Here is a 22,864-nt window from a genome sequence, read left to right on the forward strand (position 1 = left end):
TTATATGAATTTCACCTCAATTTTTTTAAAAAAGACCCTAGTTCTGCCACTTGCTGCTGGCTGTGCCCTTGGGGTCAAGTTTCTTAACATCTCTGTATCTCAGTTTCCTCCCCTGAATGATGGGGATACTTCACAGAGTTGCCACCAGGACTACGTGAAGCACTTAGAATAACGCCAGGAATGTCCCAAGTGCTGCATATGTGTTTTCTGTGGTTGCTGTTTGCAATTAACAACTGCAATTCCTTGACCCATTCAGGAACCACCGAGCAGACTAATGAAATGAGGAGTCCAGGAGTGACCGTGCACAGATGCCTGGCATGCACGTTAGTTCATTTCATTTCAAACTCTAGGGTTATTAGGATCTGTGCTGAATGTATTAAGGGTTTGACTTCCGTACAAAGTTTCCTCTGTTCTGTTTTCATACTAATTTCGTTCAACTTACTTATCTAGTAGAGATTGTGTTTTGGGGAAAGAAGACTGAGACAAAATATGTGTTAAAGGCCCCAGCAGAGGGCCTGGCACACAGTAGGTGCGCAGTTTAAGTGTTTTCACTGTTTGGGGGTTAGTCTTGCTTGATCGGTCCCATAAAATCGCTGGTGTTTGGGAGAGCCCCGGCCACCTGCTTCCTGTCTGTGATGTTTCCTGCCCAAGCGCCACGGAACAAACCGGTGCCCCAGCCTGCAGCCCTGGCAGTATCTCCAGACAGACGCTTGGGCCTGTAGTAACGTGACTTAAACGTCCACGTGGTGGGCCCCGCTGGGTTAGACTTTGTTGCCGTGGATCCCCAAAAGGCAGAAGTAGTAGACTGTGGGTTCATCTTGAAAAACGTACACAGGTTCCCCTGCCCAGGAGCTCCTGTACACACACGCCAGCCCACATGTGCACGCACGTTTGTACACACCACAGACCAACATCAGCTCTGGGAGGGGCTCTGGACCCAGTCGACCCTCCTGTCCTTACATCCGACTCGCCCCAAGACACGGGGCCTTAGGAAAGGACAGGCAGTGTGAGGTCTCTTACTACTAGCCCAAGCCAAACAGTAAGACAAAACGCTTTGGTTTTTAACCCTTCCTGGGGCCAATCTGAGATACGCTGGGCGTAGTTCCCTGCCTTGCTAAACAAAATGTATTAAGTAAAACCATCATGGCTTTTGAGGATTCACTTTCATCCACGTCCTGGGTACACAGCCGGCTCCAAGCAGAGCCCAGAGGGGCGAGGAAGTCATGCCGACAGCAGAGCGGGAAGGCCTGGGGTCTTTAAACACACTCAGCTCGCACAGGCCAAATGCAGGAATATTCTTCACGTCCACAGATGAGTTGGTTCTACCCCATTTTTCTTGAAAAATATTCAGTTTCCGATCTTAACGCTGCTTTCCCCACTTGTGACGGGGATTTGAGTTCAAGACACATTGTACCACTCTTTTAACTCTACCAAAGACAAAAGGGGAAGCTGCTCAGGTGAGGACCGGGTCCCAGCCCTGGCGCCCGCAGCACTCCGTTGCTGTAACAGCCTGCACTCACCGAGCACTTTCTGTGTATCAGGCACCGTGCCGACCCCTCGCCACGCAGTATGTCATCCAACCCTCCGCATAGCCGTTGGAAACAGCCACTGATGGTCTGCCTGTTTCAGGGTAGAAGAACTGAGACGCAGAAGGTTGAAGCAACGTGTGCCCATGCACTCGGCCAGTTGGTGACGGCACGGAATCCGGAACGAGGCTGTTTGCGCCCAGGGCCTAAACAAGGCTGCTGACCAGTGAGGACCAGCAAGTCTCTCCTATCGAAGAGAGGAAGGGTCTGGTCCCCCCCAGGTGGGGCCCAGCAGGGGACACAGAGAGGTGACGTCAAGCCACAGAACGGCTCCCAGTCGCCACCGTGGGCTGGCTCTGCTGTTGGGTGTCTCCCGACTCTTCAGAGCCTTTTGGACGCGCCCGATGTGGGCACTCCTGCCTCTCGGGCTCCTAAGTTTGCTCATCCTTCCTGGGACGGGAGCAGACGTGGTTTGGGGAGCTCCAGATGGGGCGGCAGATGGGAAGTGAAAACCTATCAGAGATGCCCGGGATAAAACCACTCATCTGCAAAATTCATATGTTTTGTGCGGGGCGACTTCATGGAAACAAACAGGACGAGGAACCAGCAGAGCTTGATGCATGACGCGCCTGTGGCCATGGGCCTGGCAACCCAGGGTGGGCAGAACCGGGGAGGGGGTGGCGCCACGGAAACGAGAGCAGGAGGGAGAGGGAGAGACGGAGTGAACCGGAGCATCAAGACAAAAACCGCTGGGTACAGATGACTCCCTTCCCTGAACCCCAAAATAGCTTGGGCACACGGTCTAAGAAGGGATTTCTGAGACATGAGATGCAACCTGGGCTGCAGCTTAGACATAAACAGCTGACACTTACTGAGCACCTTCCAAGTGCCCGACAGGCTGCTGGGTTCTATTATTATGCTCCAATTTCACAGAGACTGGATTTGCTGCCCGCCCTGGTGGCACGGCTAGCTAAGTGGCGGCACTGAGGTTCGAACCCTAAGCAGTCTGAGGGAGTCTGTGCGCTCAGCCTCTTGGACGCTGGGCAGAGCTGGCCTCTTCAGGTTAAGTGGCCACAGGTATGGGGCTTCGACTTACAAATCGACACAACACAGGGCCTCTCGGGGGTGCTGATGGGCACAGCTACCTGGCCTCAAGAGGTCTCTGTCCCAGCACTGTCCCCTGACCTGGGCTGACATGGCCTCTGAGGCTCCCTCACTGCGAGTGTAGACAAGGAAGACTGTGGAAGCCTTGAGCACAGCTCCTCAGACTTGGGGACAAGGGGCCTCCAAGTACCTTCCCCCTCGGCATTCCCTGCAGCAAGCGGGACTAACTACTACCCCACCCAGCCACAAGCTCAAGACACGGGACTGTTTCCTCCTGTGCTTTCTGGGCAGCCCGGGGCCATCTCGCCGGTCTGGGCCTGCCGACAGCCCAAGAGGCCAACTTCAAGCAGACAGAAGACCAACTTTGGAACCACACAGAACTGGTTCCAATCCCTGCTCTGCCAGGGACTCATCCCACGACGTTGGGCCTCAGTGTGCCCATCTGTAAAACAGGTTTGCTGCGAGGATGGAAGGAAGCACCTGCCACGTTAGCTGCTGTGCTCGGCATGCGGGGACGTCTCTGAAGTCAGCCCTTTCCAGGACGATGGAGTGAGAATGTTCTAACCTCTTCTCGCTCTCTACTTGTCTAAACTCACCTGCTCTCATGCTTTTATTATACTCTGTGCATTTTTAAAATTTCACAAACGCAACATGTTCATTTCTGACCCACACTGCGCAGGTCCCTCTATGAGGAATGGCAATTCTCACATAGAGGCGATTTTGGCCCCCAGGGGAACATCGGGCAGTGTCTGGTGACATTTGTGGCTGGCACAAGTGGATGACAGGGGGTGCCCTGGCACCTGGTGGGCAGAGGCCAGAGATGCTGCTAAACATCCCACAACGCATGGGAGAATGGCCCACAGCCAGGAGATATCTATCCCCAAATATCAATAGTGCCATGGCTGGTAAACCCTGATCTAGAATGATCTTCTCTTTCTGGCTTTCCCTGCAAATGGGTCCCTTCTTTCTTTCAGGTCTCAAAACAGAATATTCAGAGGCCTTTCTGATCCCCGCCCATGCCCCTCCTGTTTTTCTCCACTCCCACACCTTCCTTTATTTATAGCCCTCTCACTTCCTGCATGCTGGCTCTCTTGCACGATTATCTAATTGCATCCTCTCAACTCCGATACGTGCTCCCCGAGCAGGGGAGAGGTAGAAGCAGCTGCATTGCTTTTGTTCATGAAATGCACTATTTGGTACACAGTACAGTAGTTGCTCAATAAATGTTTGTTGGATGAGTGAACAAATCATGGTAAGCGTTAATAAAAATCTGCCAGCAATGTTCTATAACCAATCCCTTTTATCCCTGCTCTCCTATGAACAAAAGAAAACAGGTGTCTTTCTAGCATCCGACATTTTTCCTCAGGTTCAAGGGCGTCAGTCGTATCTTGTCCAAACTGACCAGAGATTGCCCCTCCCTGCCCCACCACAGGGTCCAGGGTCTCTCAGCAGAGGACGGGATGCCCCTGAGCCCGGGGCTGACGTCAGGCGCCAAAGACCATGCTGTGAAGGAGAAGGAAGCCATTTCTGGCTTTACAGAGAGCCCTTCCTCCCATGCCTCCGTCCCAAACCCAAATTCTTGGGAATATGCCACCTAGGTATTTGATGACATTAAGGAATGCCTGTTAATATTTTTGGTGTAATCATCATATTGATGTTACGGTAAAAGAGAGAGACTTTATCTTTTTGAGATATATGTTAAAATATTTCAATATATATAAGACTACATATTATTTTTACATACATATGAGACATAACTATAGGGCATCTTAGATTTGTTTCAAAATAAAGCAGGGGTGGGGGAAGAGGGTGAATGTCCGGATACAAGACTGGTCCTGAACTGACCCAAACAAGGGCTCACCATGCTATTCTTGATATTCCTACGCACGTCTGGAAACAGCCCTAATAAAAGTTTACTTCTTAAAGAAGCCGTCATCTAGCTCTCCTGGGAATGCTGTCCCCAACGCTCTTGTGCCATCGCCTCCACCCCACCCACTGCCTTTTTCCCCTTGTCAACAAATCAGGACGATGACACAGTCACAGTCAGGGCTGCCCTCCCCGTGGGAAACAGGGTTCAGTTTCTTTCTCTTTTATTTTTCTTACAGGATGGATCTTTAGGGGCTTTTCTTTGCTATGGTCTGTTTTAAAGAGCTGAAACTCAATGTCCGCGCAAAGGGACAGGCCTTCCCGGTGGTGTGTGAAGGCTGCCACCGCTTGTGTTTCCTGCCACCCCGGGGCCGCTGGCTACGCCGCCAGCTCCAGACCAGGGTGATGGGGCAGGCAAAGGACCAGGCGGGCGGGCCTTGCAAAGCAGCTAGAAATCTGTCGTTTCATACGCACGCTCCCAGTTATAAAATGTGGGTAACTGACTCATTTGTTAGACTGTGGAAAGGGCCAAACAGACACGCCCAAGGGACTCGCACGCCGTGAATACGCCCGTTTGTGATGCTGCCCACACCGTCACCAAGGCGCCTTCCCTTCTTCCTCTGTGCCCCCTTCCAGCTGAGCACTGAAGCCAGACATGGTCCTTCCTCTGCTCAAAACGTGCCAGTGGCTTCCACCGTGCTCGGAGTAGCAGCCAAATTCTAGGATCTCCGTGACCCAGCCCCAGTGTACTCTCTGACCTTATGTCTCTTGTTTCTCCGTAGGCAAAGAAAGTGACTCACTCTTTCATCATCTTCTAGTCTCATCTGTGAGGACCTTCCTGGCCACCCTTGTCAAAACAGTTATAACAACTCTCTCCTACTTCTGCCCTTTGCTTTATTTTTACAACACACCATTGTACTTTTTTTGGTTGTTGTTTGTCTCCCTTCCCTTTTTTTTTTAATTTTAGAGATGGGGTCTTGCTATGTTGCCCAGGCTGGTCTTGCACTTCTGGCCTCCAGTGATTCTCCCACCTAAGCCTCCCAAAGTGCTGGGACTATAGGTGTGAGCCACCGTGCCTGGCCTGACTCCCTACTTGAACGGAAGCCCCACGCTGGTAGGGGTTTCAGTCTCTTTAGTGCACTGGAACAACCTTGAACAGAACTAGGAAAACAACGCGCTCGATAAATCTCTGTTGAATGAGTGAATGAATGAATGAATGAATGAATGCACAAATGATTCTCAGGTCCAATCTGAATCCTATGCTGAGAGATCTTATGGAGACTGTGCAAGAGCTCTCTGAGGGATCTCAAGGAAGCAGAAGCATCTCTGGATAGGAAGCAGACGCCTCTGCCTCCTGTTTCCCCAGCTACGATGAAGGGCAGCGGGACCTCACGCTGGGCTGCCTGGGGCCACCGGGCGCCTTACCTGATGGGGTAGTCGGCTGCACTGAGGTTGATGAAGAAGTCCCAGGGCCAGTCGGTCATCTCCAGGAGGTCCCGCATGCTCTGCAGGTAGGTGGACAGGAGGCTGGCTCCCCCCCAGATGGTGGCCATCCTCCAGGGGGTGACGCGGACGTTGCCGTACTGCCTGGCGAACTGGAGCACTTGCCGATGCAGGTAATTAGAGCGCTTGGCCCGGGAGAGAAAGGGTGACATTCAGCAGCCCAGAAAACACCCAGACATGCCCCCACTCCCTTCTCTTCTAGTCGACAGTACTTCTGAGCAGAGTGAACTTTGCCGAGAAACTGATTCTGGCCTAGGGTGTCTCTCTGCATTGCTACTCAAACTTGTATGATTTTAAAAGTTTTACATTAGATGTTGGAAAGGCACATTCCCGGGACCCACCTCTGAACTAAGGGTTCCCTAGGCTTGGGCTGGTGCTGCCTGGGACTCTGCATTTTCATATATGACAGCTTCCCGTGGCCTGAGGAGAACAAGCTAAGAAACAGAGCTCTGCCTAAACCTGGTATGCATGTTGGGGTGGAGTTTCTGTTCTGGGTCAGACCTTTCGCATAAAACATCCCCTTTGCCTTCTTGGCTAAAGACATAATCGTGTCACATCAGCCAACCAACAGAAACCTCTGGACAAGATAGCATAGGAGTTAGCAAGGCTGCCGCAGGTTTTGCTAATAAAGTTTTACAGGCACACAGTCACGCCCATTTGTTGACATGGCCTCTGTGGCTGCTTTTGTATATAAGGGCAGTGCTGAGTAGCTGCGACAGTCAGCGTACAGTCAACAAAACCTAAAACGTTTACTCTCTGGCCTTTTATAGAAAAAGTGTGCCAGCTTCTGGGGTGGGTATTCCCACAGAGTACGCGTGAGTGCCAGGCAGAAGGCACCGGGCAGCGAAGAGGTGAGAAAAACAGTGTTTATGGAGAAAGTTGAATGTCACAGCTGGGAACTTTGAAACCAACACACACACACACACACACACACACGCATAAACACACACGCACACATACATGCACACGCATATACACACACGCACACATATACACACATCCACGCACACATATACACACATATACAAACATGCATGCACACATATACATACATGCACGCACACGCACGCACACACGTGCACGCACACACACATATACACACAGGCACGCACACACATGCATACATGCACACATGCACATGCACACACAGCAGCTCAAGACCACACACTCTCAGCAAAGGCAGCTGGGCATCTTCTGCACCTTCTCTGAAAGGGAGGCACTGGAGCAGGGATGGAGGAGGAGGAGGGTGTTGGAGAGGGAAAGATAGGCCTGGGAGGACGCCTCGCGAGGGGCAATCAGAGCAGGCACCTCACCTTGTCCACGTGGATGTAGTAGAAGTGGTCCTTGTGGTAGATGGCCTTGAACATGCGCTGCAGCTGCCGAGAGGCACGGCCGTGGACCACCAGGACGAAGGCGATTCTGACCGGGTTGGCTGGCATGTATTCCACAGAGTCCTCGTCCCACTGGACGTTCTTGTTGGCTTTGCCTGCGGGGAAACCCGAGAGACCACAGAGGTGAGGGTGAGCCATCCTTTGGAGAGTGGGATGTTTCTCTGATGTTTTTTTTTCTTTTCTTTTCAGATTGGGCCTTGCTCTGCCACCTGGGCTAGAGTGCGGTGGCATCATCATAACTCACTGCAACCTCCAAATCCTGAATTCAAGCAATCTTCCTGCCTCAGCCTCCCGAGGAGCGGGACTACAGGCATGTGCTGCTTTGCCCAGTTAATTTTTTCTATTTTTTTGTAGCGACAGGGTCTCACCATGTTGCTGAGGCTGGTCTTGAACTACTGGCCTTAAGTGATCCTCCCACCTCGGCCTCCCAAAGGATTACAGGTGTGAGCCACAATACCCACCCTCTGATGCTTTCTCTGGAACTATTTATGAGGTGTGGCTGTCATATTGGGCCCTGAAACTTGATTACACATAACCAAGCATGTCCTAGAAGCCCTCATACTGCCCGGGCACAAAAGGGCCACTGGGGTGCTTTTAGCGTCCACTCCCCAAAAGCTTAAAAAGGCTAGTGGAGACATACGAACATATATTAAACTATCCAGAAGGCAGGAGGGGGTGAGAGCTATGAGAATGTATCTTCAAACCACAGAGGAAGAAGCAGTTCGTTCTAAGTTAGGAAATACAAGATACATGTGCCGTTTTTGCCGGTCCACAATCCATTCTCACTTCTTCTCCTAACAGCTTCTGACATATTAGTTTGTTTGAGCTGTGGTAAGAACAGACAACACGAGATCTACCCTCTAAACCGACCTGTAAGCGCACAGGACAGTACTGTCACCTACAAGCACAACCTCGAACAGCAGATCTCTGGAACTTACTCATCTACGGAACTGAAACGCTATCATCTGGTACCTTTTGAGGCATCACCTCCTTCTCCTCCACTTCCAGCCCAGTGGATGTGGAGAATCTAACTCCACATCTATTCCAAGGGTGGTCACACAGCTTAGGTGTGGCCCGTCAGAACACCGTCCCTCCCTGGCCACAGTATTGTTCAGTGACGGACATGTGACCCAACCAAGCTAGTTAGCCAAAAAGAACTGCAGACTTGCGCTGTAACTACTAGATAAGAGAGGTTCTCTTTCTGTTTGACACAAGACTGGAAGATTCTAAGAGCCTTTCTGGTCCCACGGAAGGAGGGCCGCCTGGGAGAAAAACCAACACCTGGGAGGAAAACCAGCACTGCTGAGTGGCGGTGCGGGTCCAGCCCCTGGGCCGCCCAGGCTGGCTGGAGATGAGCCACCGTCACATATTATTTTCCAGAAATAATATGCAGCTAGACCCTGCACCAGACTTGCCGGGATAACTGGTTCCAGGCATCTTTTATCCTGAAATCAGCCTCCAAGACTCCTCTCTTTTGCCCTTGCAGATACTCCCGGAGCAAGGCACGGGGGAGAAACACAGCTTCCTGGTTCGGGTCATCACAATTCCAGCTAGAATTCTCCTGGCTTTCCTTGGCCTGACTTCCTTTGGGTCTAACCTGATTTCTTACGGGTTCTAGGTTTACGGGACCCAGAACATCGTCAGGCTTGTAGCGGCAGGGGTCCCAGATCGTCCACGGGGACAGTTGAGAACTGAGCCACCTGTGTGGCCTGGACCTCAGGGGTCTGTCAGCTGTCCTGAGCAGGCTGCACGGCTGCCCAGCGCACAAGGCTCCCTCCACGCTGTGCCAGAGGACAGGGCGAGATTAACGTGCGTAGTGTCCAAATCCACCGCACAGCCTCCGTGATCGGACGCCTCAGACCTCTCTGCCCCGGACTGGCCCCCTCTCCGCCTCGACCCTGGCCTTCTTTCTGTTCCTTGAACAAGCTCATTTCTGCCCCGGGCCCTTCCACTGGCTGTTCCTGCAGCCCGTCACGCCCTCCGCCCAGATCTCAGCATGGCCTCGACGTTCTGTCACTAGTTGACAGTCCAAGCAAAGGCCTCCTGCCCCTCACCCACCACATCTTTCGGTCTCTTTCACCTGGCCCTATTTCAATTTAACACTGTCTAAAATTGTGTTCGTCGTCTGAACGCTCCACGACAATATAAGCTCCAAGAGATGAGGGGCTGCTTCAGGCTTGTCATCAAACACGCAACACTTGAACAGTATCCTGCACACATCTGGCTCTTGCTGGGAAAACAAAGTCACGGGATTGTACGTTTGGGCTCAGTACGAGGACAATACCTTTTACTGAGCATGGGCATGGATCGGCCCTTGACATTCGTCATGTCATTTAATCCCTACAACGATGCCGCGAGGCAGTGCCATGGCCCCCACTTTCCAAATGTGGAAACCACAGCTTAGAGAGCTCAAGGGATCGGTTCAAGGTCGCACCATTTTAATTAGCTAAGCTGAGATCCAAGCCAGGTCTGAGTCCAAAGAGCATATTCCATAACCACGAATATATACTACATTATCATACCCAGAGTTTGGAGGGAGAAGTTTATAACAGTTACGCTTGCTGCTAATGAAATATCGTAAAAGTTAGTTACTATAGGCAAGCAGGCAGGCATATAAGGACTGCCAGAGGTACTGGAGGTATATTTCTGTATTGCACGAGAGGCTGACTCTAGGTGATCAATAAGGCTACATCTTTACAACCAACCATCCGTCCATTTGCCCATCCATCCGTTCATCCAAATCCGACCACTCATCCATCCAAACGTACAGCAAACCACCCAACTACCCATCGAGCAGAGCAGGCGGCAACCCACCATCCCAGATGCCATCATCCATCCACTCACGGCTTATGGGGCCTTCGGGATCAACCTTGCTTTTGCCTCTAGCCATGAGTGTCTCCCGCCACGGTTGTGGAGTGAGTGCATGAACGAATGCGTTCTGAAGAAGAGTGGCTGCCCTGGCCCAGAGGAGCTGATGTTTGCTGAGCACCTGCCATGTATGTATGCTGTGGATGCGCTGGGCTCTGCATCCGTCCTTATTCGGCCCTGGGAAGAATGCATCATACCCTGAGGCTCAGAGAGGTCGGCACGTTTCCCAGGTCACACAGTGAGGCAGGACAGGGGTGGGAGGGGACACCAAGCATTGCTGAGTCCAAACTAGCCATGCTATTTCCACCCTCCCTCTGACGAAGCAAAGAGTCGGGAGATAAACAGGGTTGGTGTGAAGACTCCACGCTGACCTTTAAAAGGCACTTGGACGTTGACATTGAGAAAAGCCTCTTGCAATTTCTCTTCAGGGTGTTAGAAAGCTGCATGGATTTACAAACAGACAGACAGGGACATGGAGGCTTTCCTTTTGGAGAAAGGGAGGGAGTCCTAGGAAATCACTCCAGCAAAAGAGCTTGCTCGGCTTAAATATAAAGTCATCCTTGGGTCAGACCGTGATAGTCTGGGGAGCTGCAAAGAGAAGTGGGGAACAAAGAACCCAGAGTTCTTCTGGAGGACAGCTATTTTGAGGATGGGGTGGGTGGGAAGGAACAAAACTACCTAAAAGAAAGGAGACACACAGAGGGGGAGAGATGGAGATGGGGAGGAGAGGGTGGGAGGGGGGAGAAAGATCAGCCTGCTGTGTGGCACGCGATTTCTGTGCACGATCTTATTTACTTCCGTCCGAACCTCGGTGAGAAGGGAGCTATTATCTCCCTATTGTAAGGATGAGGACGCAGAGGCTCAGAGAGGTCCCCGTGAAGAAGCGGCTGAGCTGAGAATGGATGAGTCTGTGACCCCAGAGCACTGCCATTGTCACTTCGCTCCATCAGACTATCCCCATTTCATGAAGAGGAAAGTCTGGTCCTAGACGAATGTCAGCTGACTTTCAGCGGCAGGACAAATGGCAATGACGTGGGGCCAGAGCCGCGTGGGTCTTTACGGACACGGAGCCCTGTGAAAGACCAAAACTCAAACACTGCCTAGCTCCTGTATATATATACACACACATATATATATATATGTGTGTGTGTGTATATATATGTGTGTGTGTGTGTGTATATATATGTGTGTGTGTGTATATATATACCTATGAATTTAACAATATAATCAGATTCCCACGGCACAAAACACAAAATAAGTGGAAAAATCAGAGTGATTACAGGCAGCAGGAGAGGCTGACTTCAGATGAATGTTAAAAAGCCAGCTTTATGGGGGAGAATACCAAGTGCATTTTCGCAGTGCAGGTGTGAAGGTTGCGGGGGGGGGGGCGCCATGGAGGGCCCCACCGCTAACTAGCCGTGCGACGCCAACCCTGTTGCTCAAACCCCCGGGCTCCAAAGAGATAGCAGAGGTGAGGGTGCTTTGCAAGCGTCAATGCGCTGTGCAAATGTCGTGATAATTGGTGACGATTATGGGCGTGGTGCCTTGCAGGGATATGATCTGGGAGGAGAATGCAAGGTGCAGAGGTTTAGAGTGAAGCCTGTGGTCGGGCAGATCCTGGACCGGATATGCAATCTCTCCAAGCCTTAGTTTTCTCATTTGTAAAATGGGTATGTCCAGAAACAGAAGCTTTCTCACACGGGTATTCACGGGCATTACTGAGCACAGCGCCTGGCCTGTAGTAAATGCTCAACAAACCTGACCATCATCATCACCATTCTTATTAAACTGTTTATCCCCAGTGATCAGGATCAAGTTTGGTTTCAACAACTGGTCCAGCTCCAGATTTCCACCCCGAGGCTGCACCGGCTCCCAGGGCCATGTACACGCTGGAACCTGCTGCCTGCAAATAAACACCCACGACCGGAATTTCTCTCTGCAGCATTCGCCCAGACCACAATTAATAACAAATGCAAAGGAGCTGCTCGACTGGAATAGTTATTCCACCAACAAAGCCCTCGCTTCTATTTATACTCTGAAAGGGCCTCTTCCGGCCGCTCCAAGGGCACTTTCTGACTTGCTTCCAAATTAGAGGGTTGGTTGGGTCTTGGGAACAGAGAGAAGTGGAAACGAGGTTGTATGCAAATGGCGCGGGGGTTAGGAAGCTCCCAGCTGGGGTGCCACCAGTTCCCTGCTGCCCGGCACGACGCGGGTGCCGGGATTCAGAGCTGGGGGCTAGAGGTGGCCCTCCACCACAGGGACTTCGGGAAGACACGGTCCCTCTCTGATGGCTGGTTCTCCATCTGTAAAATGGGATGAGCAGTCCGTCCCTGCTCGCTCTGGGACCCAGGGTGATGTGTGATCGGAGATGGGGGACAGTTTCACAGCAGCGGCATGCACGTCGCAGGGGAGCAGGAGTCCTGTTATCCGGAGAGACCCTTATGCATTCCAGCTTCCTTGTCAGGCTTGGGTGGGAAATGCCTTTTTTCTACTTGGAAAATTTAAAACAGGTTTTTGGTGATGAAACCCGGGAGTTGTCCGGTGCCCAGAAAGAATTCCCTGCTCTCGATATGTTTAGAAAAGGCAGAGGCAAGTGGCTGCAAGAGCCTGGGATGCAAAGCCACAAACCGTGTTCAAATCCTGCTTCTGCTGTGAACCGGCCATGGGACCCTGGGCAGGTCAACTCCCTACCCCGGCTTCGTGGACTCCCAGACTAGTGACACCACCAAACACGTACGAAGCATGTACTATATATCCTGAGCACCGCCTGTATGTGATCTCATTTAGTCAGCCCAAGGCCCCGGGAGGCAGGTGCCACGTTTATAACCCACATCCCGCCGTGGAGGATTCTGAGGCCGGGAGGCAGCAGATGAAAAGTTGCCCTCTCTGATGGGCATCAGAATGGAGACCAACACTTGGCTCTACCGGACTCCAAAACCTGTACTTTATGTGGGAGGGAGATGAAATTTCTGAATTGTCTGGTATTCGAACCTCATCATGGAAGACCGTGCTCCCTCGAGAGTTAGGGTGGCTTCCTTGATCACTGTCAGTTAGTTCCCCGAGAGCCAAGGTCATGCCCTTCTCCCTGTCCTGGCCCCTGGGCCTGGCAGAGCGATGAGCTCGGGGCAGAGGCCTCCGAGAATGATTGTGACTGACGGATCAGGCCAGACAGCTGCATCCACGTGCGGGGCCCTGGGAGGCCGGAGTGAGAGACTCAGGCCTGAGCGGTGGCACGTGACTGTCTCCACCCATCCAGCAAGTTGGCTGGGGCAGGGTCCCCCGTTCCCTTGGGGTTTGGGGGCAGCCTGCGGACCCTTGCTCCCCAGCACCAAGCCTTCCTGGGAGGGTCCAGCCTAGGGCCCAGGACTCCCTCCAACCTGTGACATCACCTCCAGCCCTGCTTAAGGAGAAGTGGGGCTCATGGAGTCCAGAGAGGGGAGCTGAGGGAACTCAGGTCCAAGGATACAGCTGGCCAGGCCATCACCCTTCGGGTCTCAGGAGAAATGACCCTTCCTGGGGGAAGCCCTCTTTGAGTTCCCTGCCACGGCCCTACTGAGCATCCTGCCCTTCTTTTTTAAAATCGTGGTGAAAGATATACAGGTTGTGTGCCCCTTATCCGAAATGCTTGGGACCAGATGCGCTTCACGTTTTGGAATTTTTTTTTTTTTATTTTGGAATATCTGCATATACATAATGAAATCTTTTAGAGATGAAACCCACGTCTAGACACGAAATTCCTTTATGTTTCACATGCACCTTATACAAGTAGCCCGAAAGTAATTTGATACCATATGTGAAATAATTTTGTGCACGAAACAAAGTTTGTGTTGAGTACTTAGGTGTGGAATTTTCCATGTGTGGCATCATGTTAGCGCCCAAAATGTTTCTGGTTTTGGAGCATTTCAGTTTTCAAATTGTCAGGAAAGGGATATTCAACCTGTATAACATAAAACTTACGATTTTAACCATTTTTCAGTGTACAGTTCAGTAACGATAAAGACATCCACGCTGCAGTGCAGCCATCGCCACCGCCCACCTCCAGAAGTCTTTCCACCTTGCAAAACTGAAACTCTGCGCCCGTCACACAAAGACTCTCCATTCTCCCCTCCCCAGCTCCGGGCAGCCCCCAGTCTACTTTCTATCTCCATGAATCTGACTACTCTAGGGACCTTGTATACTCATACAATCACTCAGTGTAGAACCCTCCAGTTTCCTCCACGTCACAGCCTGTGCCCAAATTTCATTCCTTTTTTTAGAGTGAATAATATTCCATTGGATGAATATACTACACTTTGCTTATTCATTCTCCAATAGACACTTGGGTTGCTTCTTCCTGTTGGCTATCATGAACCACGCTGCTAGGGACATGGTGTGCAAATATCTGTTCAGTCACTGCTTTCAATTCTTTGGAGTACGTACCCAGAAATGGAATTGCTGGATGGTAAGGTCACTATATTTAATGTTTTATTTTGAGGAACCCATCTTGTACTTCCTAACTCAGCTATTCTGCACAGGGTCTCGGCCTGGGTCTGTACCCTGGACCCACTGTCTATTAGCAGGTCACTTTGGCTCTTGTGCCTCGGTTTCCTCATCTGTCAAGCGATGCTGTAAGGACAGCCATAACCGAGGCAAAATAAGGCCACACGGCTTGATCATGGAGGAGCCAGGTGTTGAACCCGGGTGGTGAGACTCTGGAGTCCTCGCCTTTGCACTGAAACTTCTAACTGTTTGCACGGCTGGGAAGTGGTAGACCAGGACCCGGCCTTGACTGCAGAGCTCCTGTTCTTACTGGGATGTCAGAGCTCCCCCAGAGAAGACGCACGTGGTGCACACACAGGACATCAGATGGCACTGAATCAGGGTGGGACTGTAAGTCCCTTCTCAATTCAACCCTTCTGATCAGCCCACCAGAGGCCTATGCAAACACACCCTTAGCAGCATTCGCTTGCTGAACTTCCTTTTCCGACAAGAAGGGTTCTGTCCACAGGACTGGGCATCTCTGGCCAGCGTCAGGCATGCTTCACTAGCACAGAATGCCACCGTTCTGATTTTACCCATTCATTTGCGTGGCTGCTGTCACCTCGTGGGCAGTGACAGCAAGATTTCCACTTATGGCCATGATGCAAAATTACTTTTAACATAAAATTTGCTGACATAAAAATAAAGGTGAGTCTATTGCAGTAAAAATGTTACAAGAATAACAAGGCAGGTGGAACATGGATATGCCAGAATTGTGAAGGCGGAATTGTGAAGGAAGCTTGGGGAATATTAATTAGACTCCATGAGCTTGCTTCCAAACTAGGATGTGCTGAGTTTGTTAAACAAATGAGAGGGGGTAAAGGCCAAGTGCAAAGCGATGCTCAGGCAGCTCCAGACATCACAGAAGAACTCAGAGGTCCAGAAAACATTTTATTTTCCCGGCTCAGGGTCCCTGCTGACTTCAGGGGCCCAGGAGGGTTTGATGGGAGTTTTCCTGGGTGGGTTCTTAGGCAGGCAACTCCCTGCTACACGCAGACCGGGTCTGCTAAGAAACACTGTCCTTTGGATGTTCACTCCTCTCTGCTGAGCACCTAACATTCGTGAGGTTCCTTCACAGGCCGTTTACTTCTCATAATAACGCTGCACAGGAAGATTATTCCCATTTGCAGATAATTGTCCCAGGCTCAGAGAGGGTAAGGAACTTGCCCAAAGACACAGAGCCAGGAGATGGACAAGGGGGGAAGATTCAAACTGTTCTAATTTCAAATGCCGTCCTCTACGGGCCACACTTTGGCTAGCAAGAACCTGAGCACCCCCGTCTTCCCTTCGGCTCCCATGCTAAGCTCACTTGGAACCAACATGGCACATTCTTGAGTGGCTTCTAAACCACTGTCGGCTCCATAGTAGGGTTTCTCGACCTTGGCACCAGTGATATTTGGGGCCAGATAATTCCTCGCTGTGGAGGGGGCTGTCCTGTGCACCGTGGGATGTTTGGCAGCGTCTCTGGCCTCTACCCACAAGGTACCAGTAGCACCCAGCCACCTGCGAGAAAACCAAAAATGTCTCCATTCATTGACAAATGTGCCCTGGAGGAGTGGGGAGGGGCAAAGACGCTTGGGGTCAAGAATCACTGCTCTAGAACAGAAGCCCTCTAAACGTGGACTCCGGCCAGCAGCATCCCAACACCGGGGAACATGTTGGAAATGCAAATCTCCGCCTCACGCCCAGACCTTCTGAATCAGACACTCTCGGGCTGGGGGACCAGACATCCTTGTTGTCACAAGCTCTCCAGGCGATTCTGTTTGCAAACCTCCGGCCTAGGTGGCACTGTAGAACCATCTGAACATCTTTTTCAGAAAAACAACCCGTGTGCTGGCCCCACCCCAAGAAATTCTAATTTAATTAGTTCGTGGGATGCCAGTATTGGTCTTTTTTTTTTTTTTAAACGCTCCCCAAGTGATTTCAACGTGCAGTCCGGGTTGAGAACCACGTCTGGGATACCTTCTTTTCTTTTCGACCACCTTAAAAACAAAAACAAAACAAAAAAAAAAAAACCTCATCTCTTGAGACGGAGGGTTTTGCCCAAACCCGTCGCTGGGCGCTGCCTCCCATGCCCCCAGCCACCTGCTTCCCGAGAGACGGGAGGCCAGCTCGTTCCTTATTCCCCTCCCGCGCTGAGACAACGTCCCCCTCCACTCCCGACCAAGCACTCAGGACATTTTCCTGCTCACTGATCTTCTTCCCCCCATTCAAGTCTGGAGTTATTAAACCACAGCCCATGGCTGAGCCGTCTTATTGATTTTATTGTTGAGAGCCCTGGGATATTCTAATGATGTACTGCTCAATAAATGGAAGCTGGTGGGATGGATATTGATGGCGTATGCTACGTTCCGCCGCAATTCACTGGGTCCCAGTCGCTCTGCCTGCCGCGCACCAGCCGCGAAACGCTGCGCCGCGGCCCGCGAGCTCTTACCCAGCGCCCTGATGCTGCCTTCTCCTTCTTGGCGCATCGAGGATAAAAGAGCTACTGTGACAACAGTCACGCTGCTCCTTCCTGTGTGCCAGGCCCTGGCCTGAGCCTGCTAGAACAGGCCCTGCCCCATTCACTCCTCACAGCAGACCTTTGAGGGAGGTGTTCGCACCATGCCCATTTCACAGATAAGGAAATTAAGGCTCCAAGTACCTGACCTGGCCGGCTAACAACCTGTACAAGTAGGATTCAAATCTCTACTTTCCAGACACTACAATGGGGGCTTTTTAACTCTAAGCTGGAACCATGCAAGGAAACAATAGCTCGTACTGTATTTGAGCACCCTTTCAGATGGTTTCAGCACATCTGAAATATTAATATTTCACACATTCTTCTTCCTTCTCTAGCAGCGTTTTTCAACAGGGACTGCTGGTATTGGGGGTGAGAGAATTCTTTGAGTCAAGCTGTCCCATGCATTATATAGAACATGTGACATCCCTAATCCCCTTAACAACCTCTCCTCACACTTCCCAACGCCCCTGGGGAAACCAGGAGGGGCAGTGCTGGAGAAGCACTCATCTCCCTGGGAGGCAGGAGGTTTCCTGCCAAGATGGCCGACCCATTTCTGGTCAACACAGGCAGCCACTCTAGAACGGCAACGTGGCACAGTGGAAAGAAGTTGAGCCTTGAAGTCAGACAGAGCTGGGGTCAAACCATGGCTCTCCCCTCTCTAATTCTGGGAGGTTGGACAAGTCACATAACCTCCCAAAGATTCCAGTTCGGAGGAATCCACAGAATCGTGTGCTCACGAAAGCGCCTGGTACCGTGCAGTAGCTCTGAACATGGGGCCATTGCGTCTTCCCCTGTCTCCAACGTGCTCTTTCCAAACTCCTGATCCACAGAATCCATGAGCATAAGACAATGGTGGTGGCTTTATGCCACCGAGTGTGGGATGGTTTGTTGCCCAGCAGGAGAGACTGGAACAGGTAGCTAAGACGTGCCGGGCAGGCACTGTTCTGGGAGTGGGTAATGGAGCCACCCACGTGCCACGAGAGCCTTTGCTTATGAGAAGCAGGCTCTCCTGAAAAGACAGAAAATAAACACATACATATGTCCAGGACCAATACATGAAAGTAAGTAAAATGGTGGCCTTCACTAGTATCGCCTTAAATAATGACATGCAAGTGACTGCATTTTCTCTTCTCCCCTCTCCCACCCCATTTTCCACCACACTCCTCCAATCAACCTTCACGTGAAGCCACAGCAAAGTTTAACGTCCTGAAGCCTCTGCTTCTCTTCCTCAGTGCTGGAGTAGCCTGTCTTTCCAAAGACACTGCTTGCTGTGGACTGAATTGTGTTACCCGCCCCCGGTTCACATGTTGAAACCCTAACCCCCGCTTGTGAGAAGATGTGGACTTCAAGGAGGTGATTAAGGTGCCATGACGTCGTAAGGGTGGAGTCCTGGGCTGAAATGGGATTAGTGCCCTTATAAGACAAGACCCCAGGGAGCCTGCTCTGTCTTTGCCATGTGAGGACACGGAGAGAAGGCGGCCGTCTACAAGCTGGGGAGAGAGTCCTCACCAGAGCCCCGGCCATGCTGGCACCCTGGATCTCGGACTTGCAGCTGCCAAAACTGTGAGGCAACACGTATCTGTTGCTTAAGCCACCTGGGCTACTGCATTTTTTATGGCAGCCTGAGCACACTGATGCACTACCCAAGGAGGCAAGAGATACATCCCTTGGGCTATGGGTTGAGTGAGGAGTTAACTAACTGAGAGGGGTGAGTACAGCATATGCAAAGGCCCTGTGGTGAATGAGAGCACGGCAGATAAGAGGACATCAGGGAAGGCCAGCTCGGCTGGGACCCAGCGGCCCAGGGGAGGCATGGCATGACTCAGGCAGGGAAAGACAGCGGGGCACCATGTGGAGTGCTGGGCACCCCTTTAAGAACTGCAATGGAAGAGAGTGGCAAGCCCTCACAACAGGCTTGTTATCCATGGTTGAGGAGCGGACGGCAGGCGGGCAGGACACATCCTCAAGTGCCCAGGTGGGGGGACGTGAGACGCACTGCTTCACCGTGAGGAGTGAGGACAGGCAGGGCCAAGGAGCCGCCACCCTCCCTCCCCCCCCATGGTCTGGGCTCGGTGTGTCGAGAACGCCTGCTCCACCCCCACTCCCTGCCTTTCTGACCCAGAGGTTGCCGTTTGCAAGTTCTCCTACGAGCCTCTCTGTCGCTTGACATTTTCATCTCTGTCCTCCTTTCTCCTCTCTTGAAGGGACTCGCAGGCTCAATAAATACTGCCATGGAAAAAAACGCAGTGACTCATCTATTTTTATTACAAATGGAGCCTCTCGAGGAGGGAACAACTCTTATTTACTTCTCAGGGTAAGGGTTTTGACAACAGGTTTATTTTCTCCAACTCTCCAAGGATTAAGTGAGTAACACTCTAAAGTTAACAGTACATTAATTAATGCCAAATTGGTTGGAATTTTCCTAATAAAAATCCTCATAGTAATCACATTATGGGCCATTAACGCTGCCTCCTGATCATAAACCATAAATATGTTCTGCAGGTGCCTTCTTCTAAAAAAGGGACATTTCCCCAAATTGTTTCCCATTCGTCACGTTAATGCTGTCATGTCACATAATGCAGACAGGATTAATCACAAGAGCTCACGTCTGTGCAGGGTTTATTCTCTGCTGGTCACTCTAGTCCTTGCAGCAAACCTATGAGGTGAGTGCTGCGATTGTTCCCCTTCTACAGATGGGGAAGCTGAGGCACAGAAGGAGAGTAGATAATTTGCCCACGGCCAAACGGCTGGGAAGTCACGGAGCTGGGATTTGAGTGCAGGCAACTTGATTCCAGAATACTCTGTCATCCTGCCCCCCGAGATACAAGCACCGGGTGAATCTCTAAGCGTAGTGGTCCTCTCGGCCAAGCACTCTGCTAACGGGCTCTTCAGTTTATTTCAACAGCAGCGACAGCGATCGCCACCCCAATACAGCGTTCAGTTTTGCTCCGAGAGGGCAGGGATGGTGTTTTCTTTATTTGGGCCTCCCCAGGGCCTAGGGCAATGCCTGGTGACAATGTCAGGGGCACCTGGGACCCACAACAGATTCCTGTTGAAGAAAGAAATGGACGTGCAAACACACGCGCAAGAGGGTTCGTGGCCATGGGCAACAGCGAGCGTCTCGGGTGAGTTAGAATCTCAATAGATCCATATCCCTGCCTGGGTGTGACCTGGGCTCAGCCTCACGGTGACACTTTCATACACAGACCTGGAGACCGAGGCATGCCGGGATCAAGCCACGGAGAAGCTCCTTTCTAACCCCGTCTGGCTTCACTCCTTACGTGCTTTTTGACTGTTTCTTTGATTTCTCTGTCTACGCAGAGAATACAGACTGTAGAAAATTCAAGCACACAGAACAGTATGAAGAAAGTCGAAAAGAAAATAGAAGAAAAAAAACCCCAGATATTATAGTGTCCAAATACCATCACTGTTAGCATTTCAGTGAACATTTTTCCAAATAGTCTTACACACTCACATTAAATGCAATCCTATACATTCTGCTTTGTCATACGCATTCTATTTCCAACAATATACCCCTGACATCTTTTCCTTGTCAATGAACACAGACATCCTTCCTTTCCTCCCTCCCTTCTCGAATGTTCAGAGAACACCCACAGGAGCAGCCGCCCTGCCAGGCGCAGGAGATGCCCAAGCGAACAAAACAACAATGTTGAGTTTGTCTGCAAGGAGCTTACAGGCCGGTGAGGATGGGAAGGGGGAATGGACAAACGTATTTTACAAAAGGTGTTGGACGCCACGAAGGGAAAGTACCCACTGTCAGTGGAGGAGAGAGATCAGGACAGGGGACCTAATAAAGACTGAGTCCTAGACCTTTCTGAAGAAGCCACGGTGAAGCTGAGATCCGAAACAAGAGGAAGAGGGAGCCAGGCAAAGAGAGTGCTGCTGCAGATGGAAGGAAGACCATGGGTCAAGGTCTCCAGGAGGGCAAGGGTCTCACTTTGAAGAATCAAAAAAAAAGGGGAGAGTGGGGAAGGGCTTTCATTTGACTTTTTACTTTCCTTGGGTGCTTTTATGTATTTTCAGAATGTCTGTAGTGTAATGACAAAACCATAATGAGCAAAGGATTCAGGGCTGTTAAGCTTTCTCTTGAATGCCTCCAAAGACGGGAGTCTCAGTGCCTTATATAGCAGCACTGACTGTGAGCCACTGTTTCCGACATACGCCCACCCGGAGCCTTCACCCACAGGGCCCAGTTCTGCCCTCAGAGACAGGACTGCTGCGTCGGCAGGGAACATACTTCTCACCCAGGTGGAAACTGTCATTATGCAACCATACGACCGCCCGTCCCCGCCGTGGTCGACTAGGCCATGCTTGCATGCTCGTATCCCCAGCCCATTCAAGTTTGCTCTTACTACACACTGTAGGCCACTTTGTCATGTTCCTTCCCAGGAGTGACCAGAAGTCATCAGCCTAGGGCAGCCGTCTCTGCTAAGCCCCTCCATGAGAACAATGCAAGACCATTGTAAAAAAAAAAAAAAAAAACTTTTAAAAGCCTCCTGAGCAGGTGACAGCACAAATCCATTCGTTCATTTGCTATGTCACTATAAATGCCTGTGAGTGTGCCACACCCTGGGGGAGGGAGTGGAAGGAGGAAGACAGTGTCCCACAGGATGAACCTATGACTTATCCAAGAAATAATTATGAAATGCCTGCTGTCGGGTGACACATCGGGGCTTGTGCACCGAACCAGAGGGACACAGGCCCTCTCCTAGCAAGTCTCTGAATAAACGTGGACTGAATGAATGCTATGCCTTGTCTTTCACCATCAGAGTGCCATCGTGGGAGTAACTATCCCTCGGCCACAGCACCTGTCTTAATCAAGTCCCCCGACATTGCTTTTGGAGCTCTCGTCCCAATTCGCCTCCCATCACTCCTTGATTAGCCTCTTAGCCTGAAAGACCAAAGAGACCCTGAATTCTCAACCATGCCTTGGAAGCTTCATTTAAGCAGGGGGGCTGCTGAGAATGGACTTTTGAGGGGGCAGAGAAAGCTCATCTGAAACACGGGATAGATACCAGACTAGAGAACTCCAGGGGGAAAGTGGACAGGGAGGAGTTTTCAGACAGGATGGGGTTAAGATAAGCCTTTTTGAGTAGGCAGAACCTGCACTACTGCAGCTTGGGAAGGCCACTGACAATGGAAACAAACTAAATTAGATTTAGTCGGCTCCGAGCGGGAACACGTGTAGTGTTAATTTCATGGGTGTACCAACGTGTAAACCTAACAGATGACACTTAAATCAGAAAGGCAGAGAGATGACATTTGGTTAAACAATGCATCAGTGGGTGGAATTTGTTGAAACCGCCATTAAAAAAAAAAAAATAGGAGCACAACTGAAAGTTGAGCAAACTGTCACCCAGGCCAGGCCACCCAGGCACTTTGGACACAACTCGCCTGGGAGGAGCAGTGGGTGGCCTGGGTTGGAAGCAGTCTGCATGCATTTAGGGGACTCGGGCCAATGTCTGTGTTGACTTGTGATGCTCTTCCCATGCCCGTTTGCCTGGGCAGATAACAATCATTTGCTTGTTTCTCCAGCTATGACTGAAATCTCACCCTGGGCAGGA

General features: G+C 51.1%; 1 protein-coding gene across 1 annotated transcript in view; it reads right to left on the reverse strand.

Moving 5' to 3' along the window:
- XYLT1 (xylosyltransferase 1) overlaps window positions 1-22,864 on the reverse strand; it is a 296,218-nt gene that overhangs the window by 73,381 nt on the left and 199,973 nt on the right. The window contains exons 4-5 of the mRNA XM_020281516.2: window positions 7,313-7,485; window positions 5,922-6,124 (exon numbers count right to left, since the gene is read on the reverse strand). Of these exons, the coding sequence (XP_020137105.1) occupies window positions 5,922-6,124; window positions 7,313-7,485 (376 nt within the window). The remainder of the gene's footprint in view (window positions 1-5,921; window positions 6,125-7,312; window positions 7,486-22,864) is intronic.

Source organism: Microcebus murinus, chromosome 19, assembly GCF_040939455.1.
Source record: "Microcebus murinus isolate Inina chromosome 19, M.murinus_Inina_mat1.0, whole genome shotgun sequence".
Classification (NCBI taxonomy): domain Eukaryota; kingdom Metazoa; phylum Chordata; class Mammalia; order Primates; family Cheirogaleidae; genus Microcebus; species Microcebus murinus.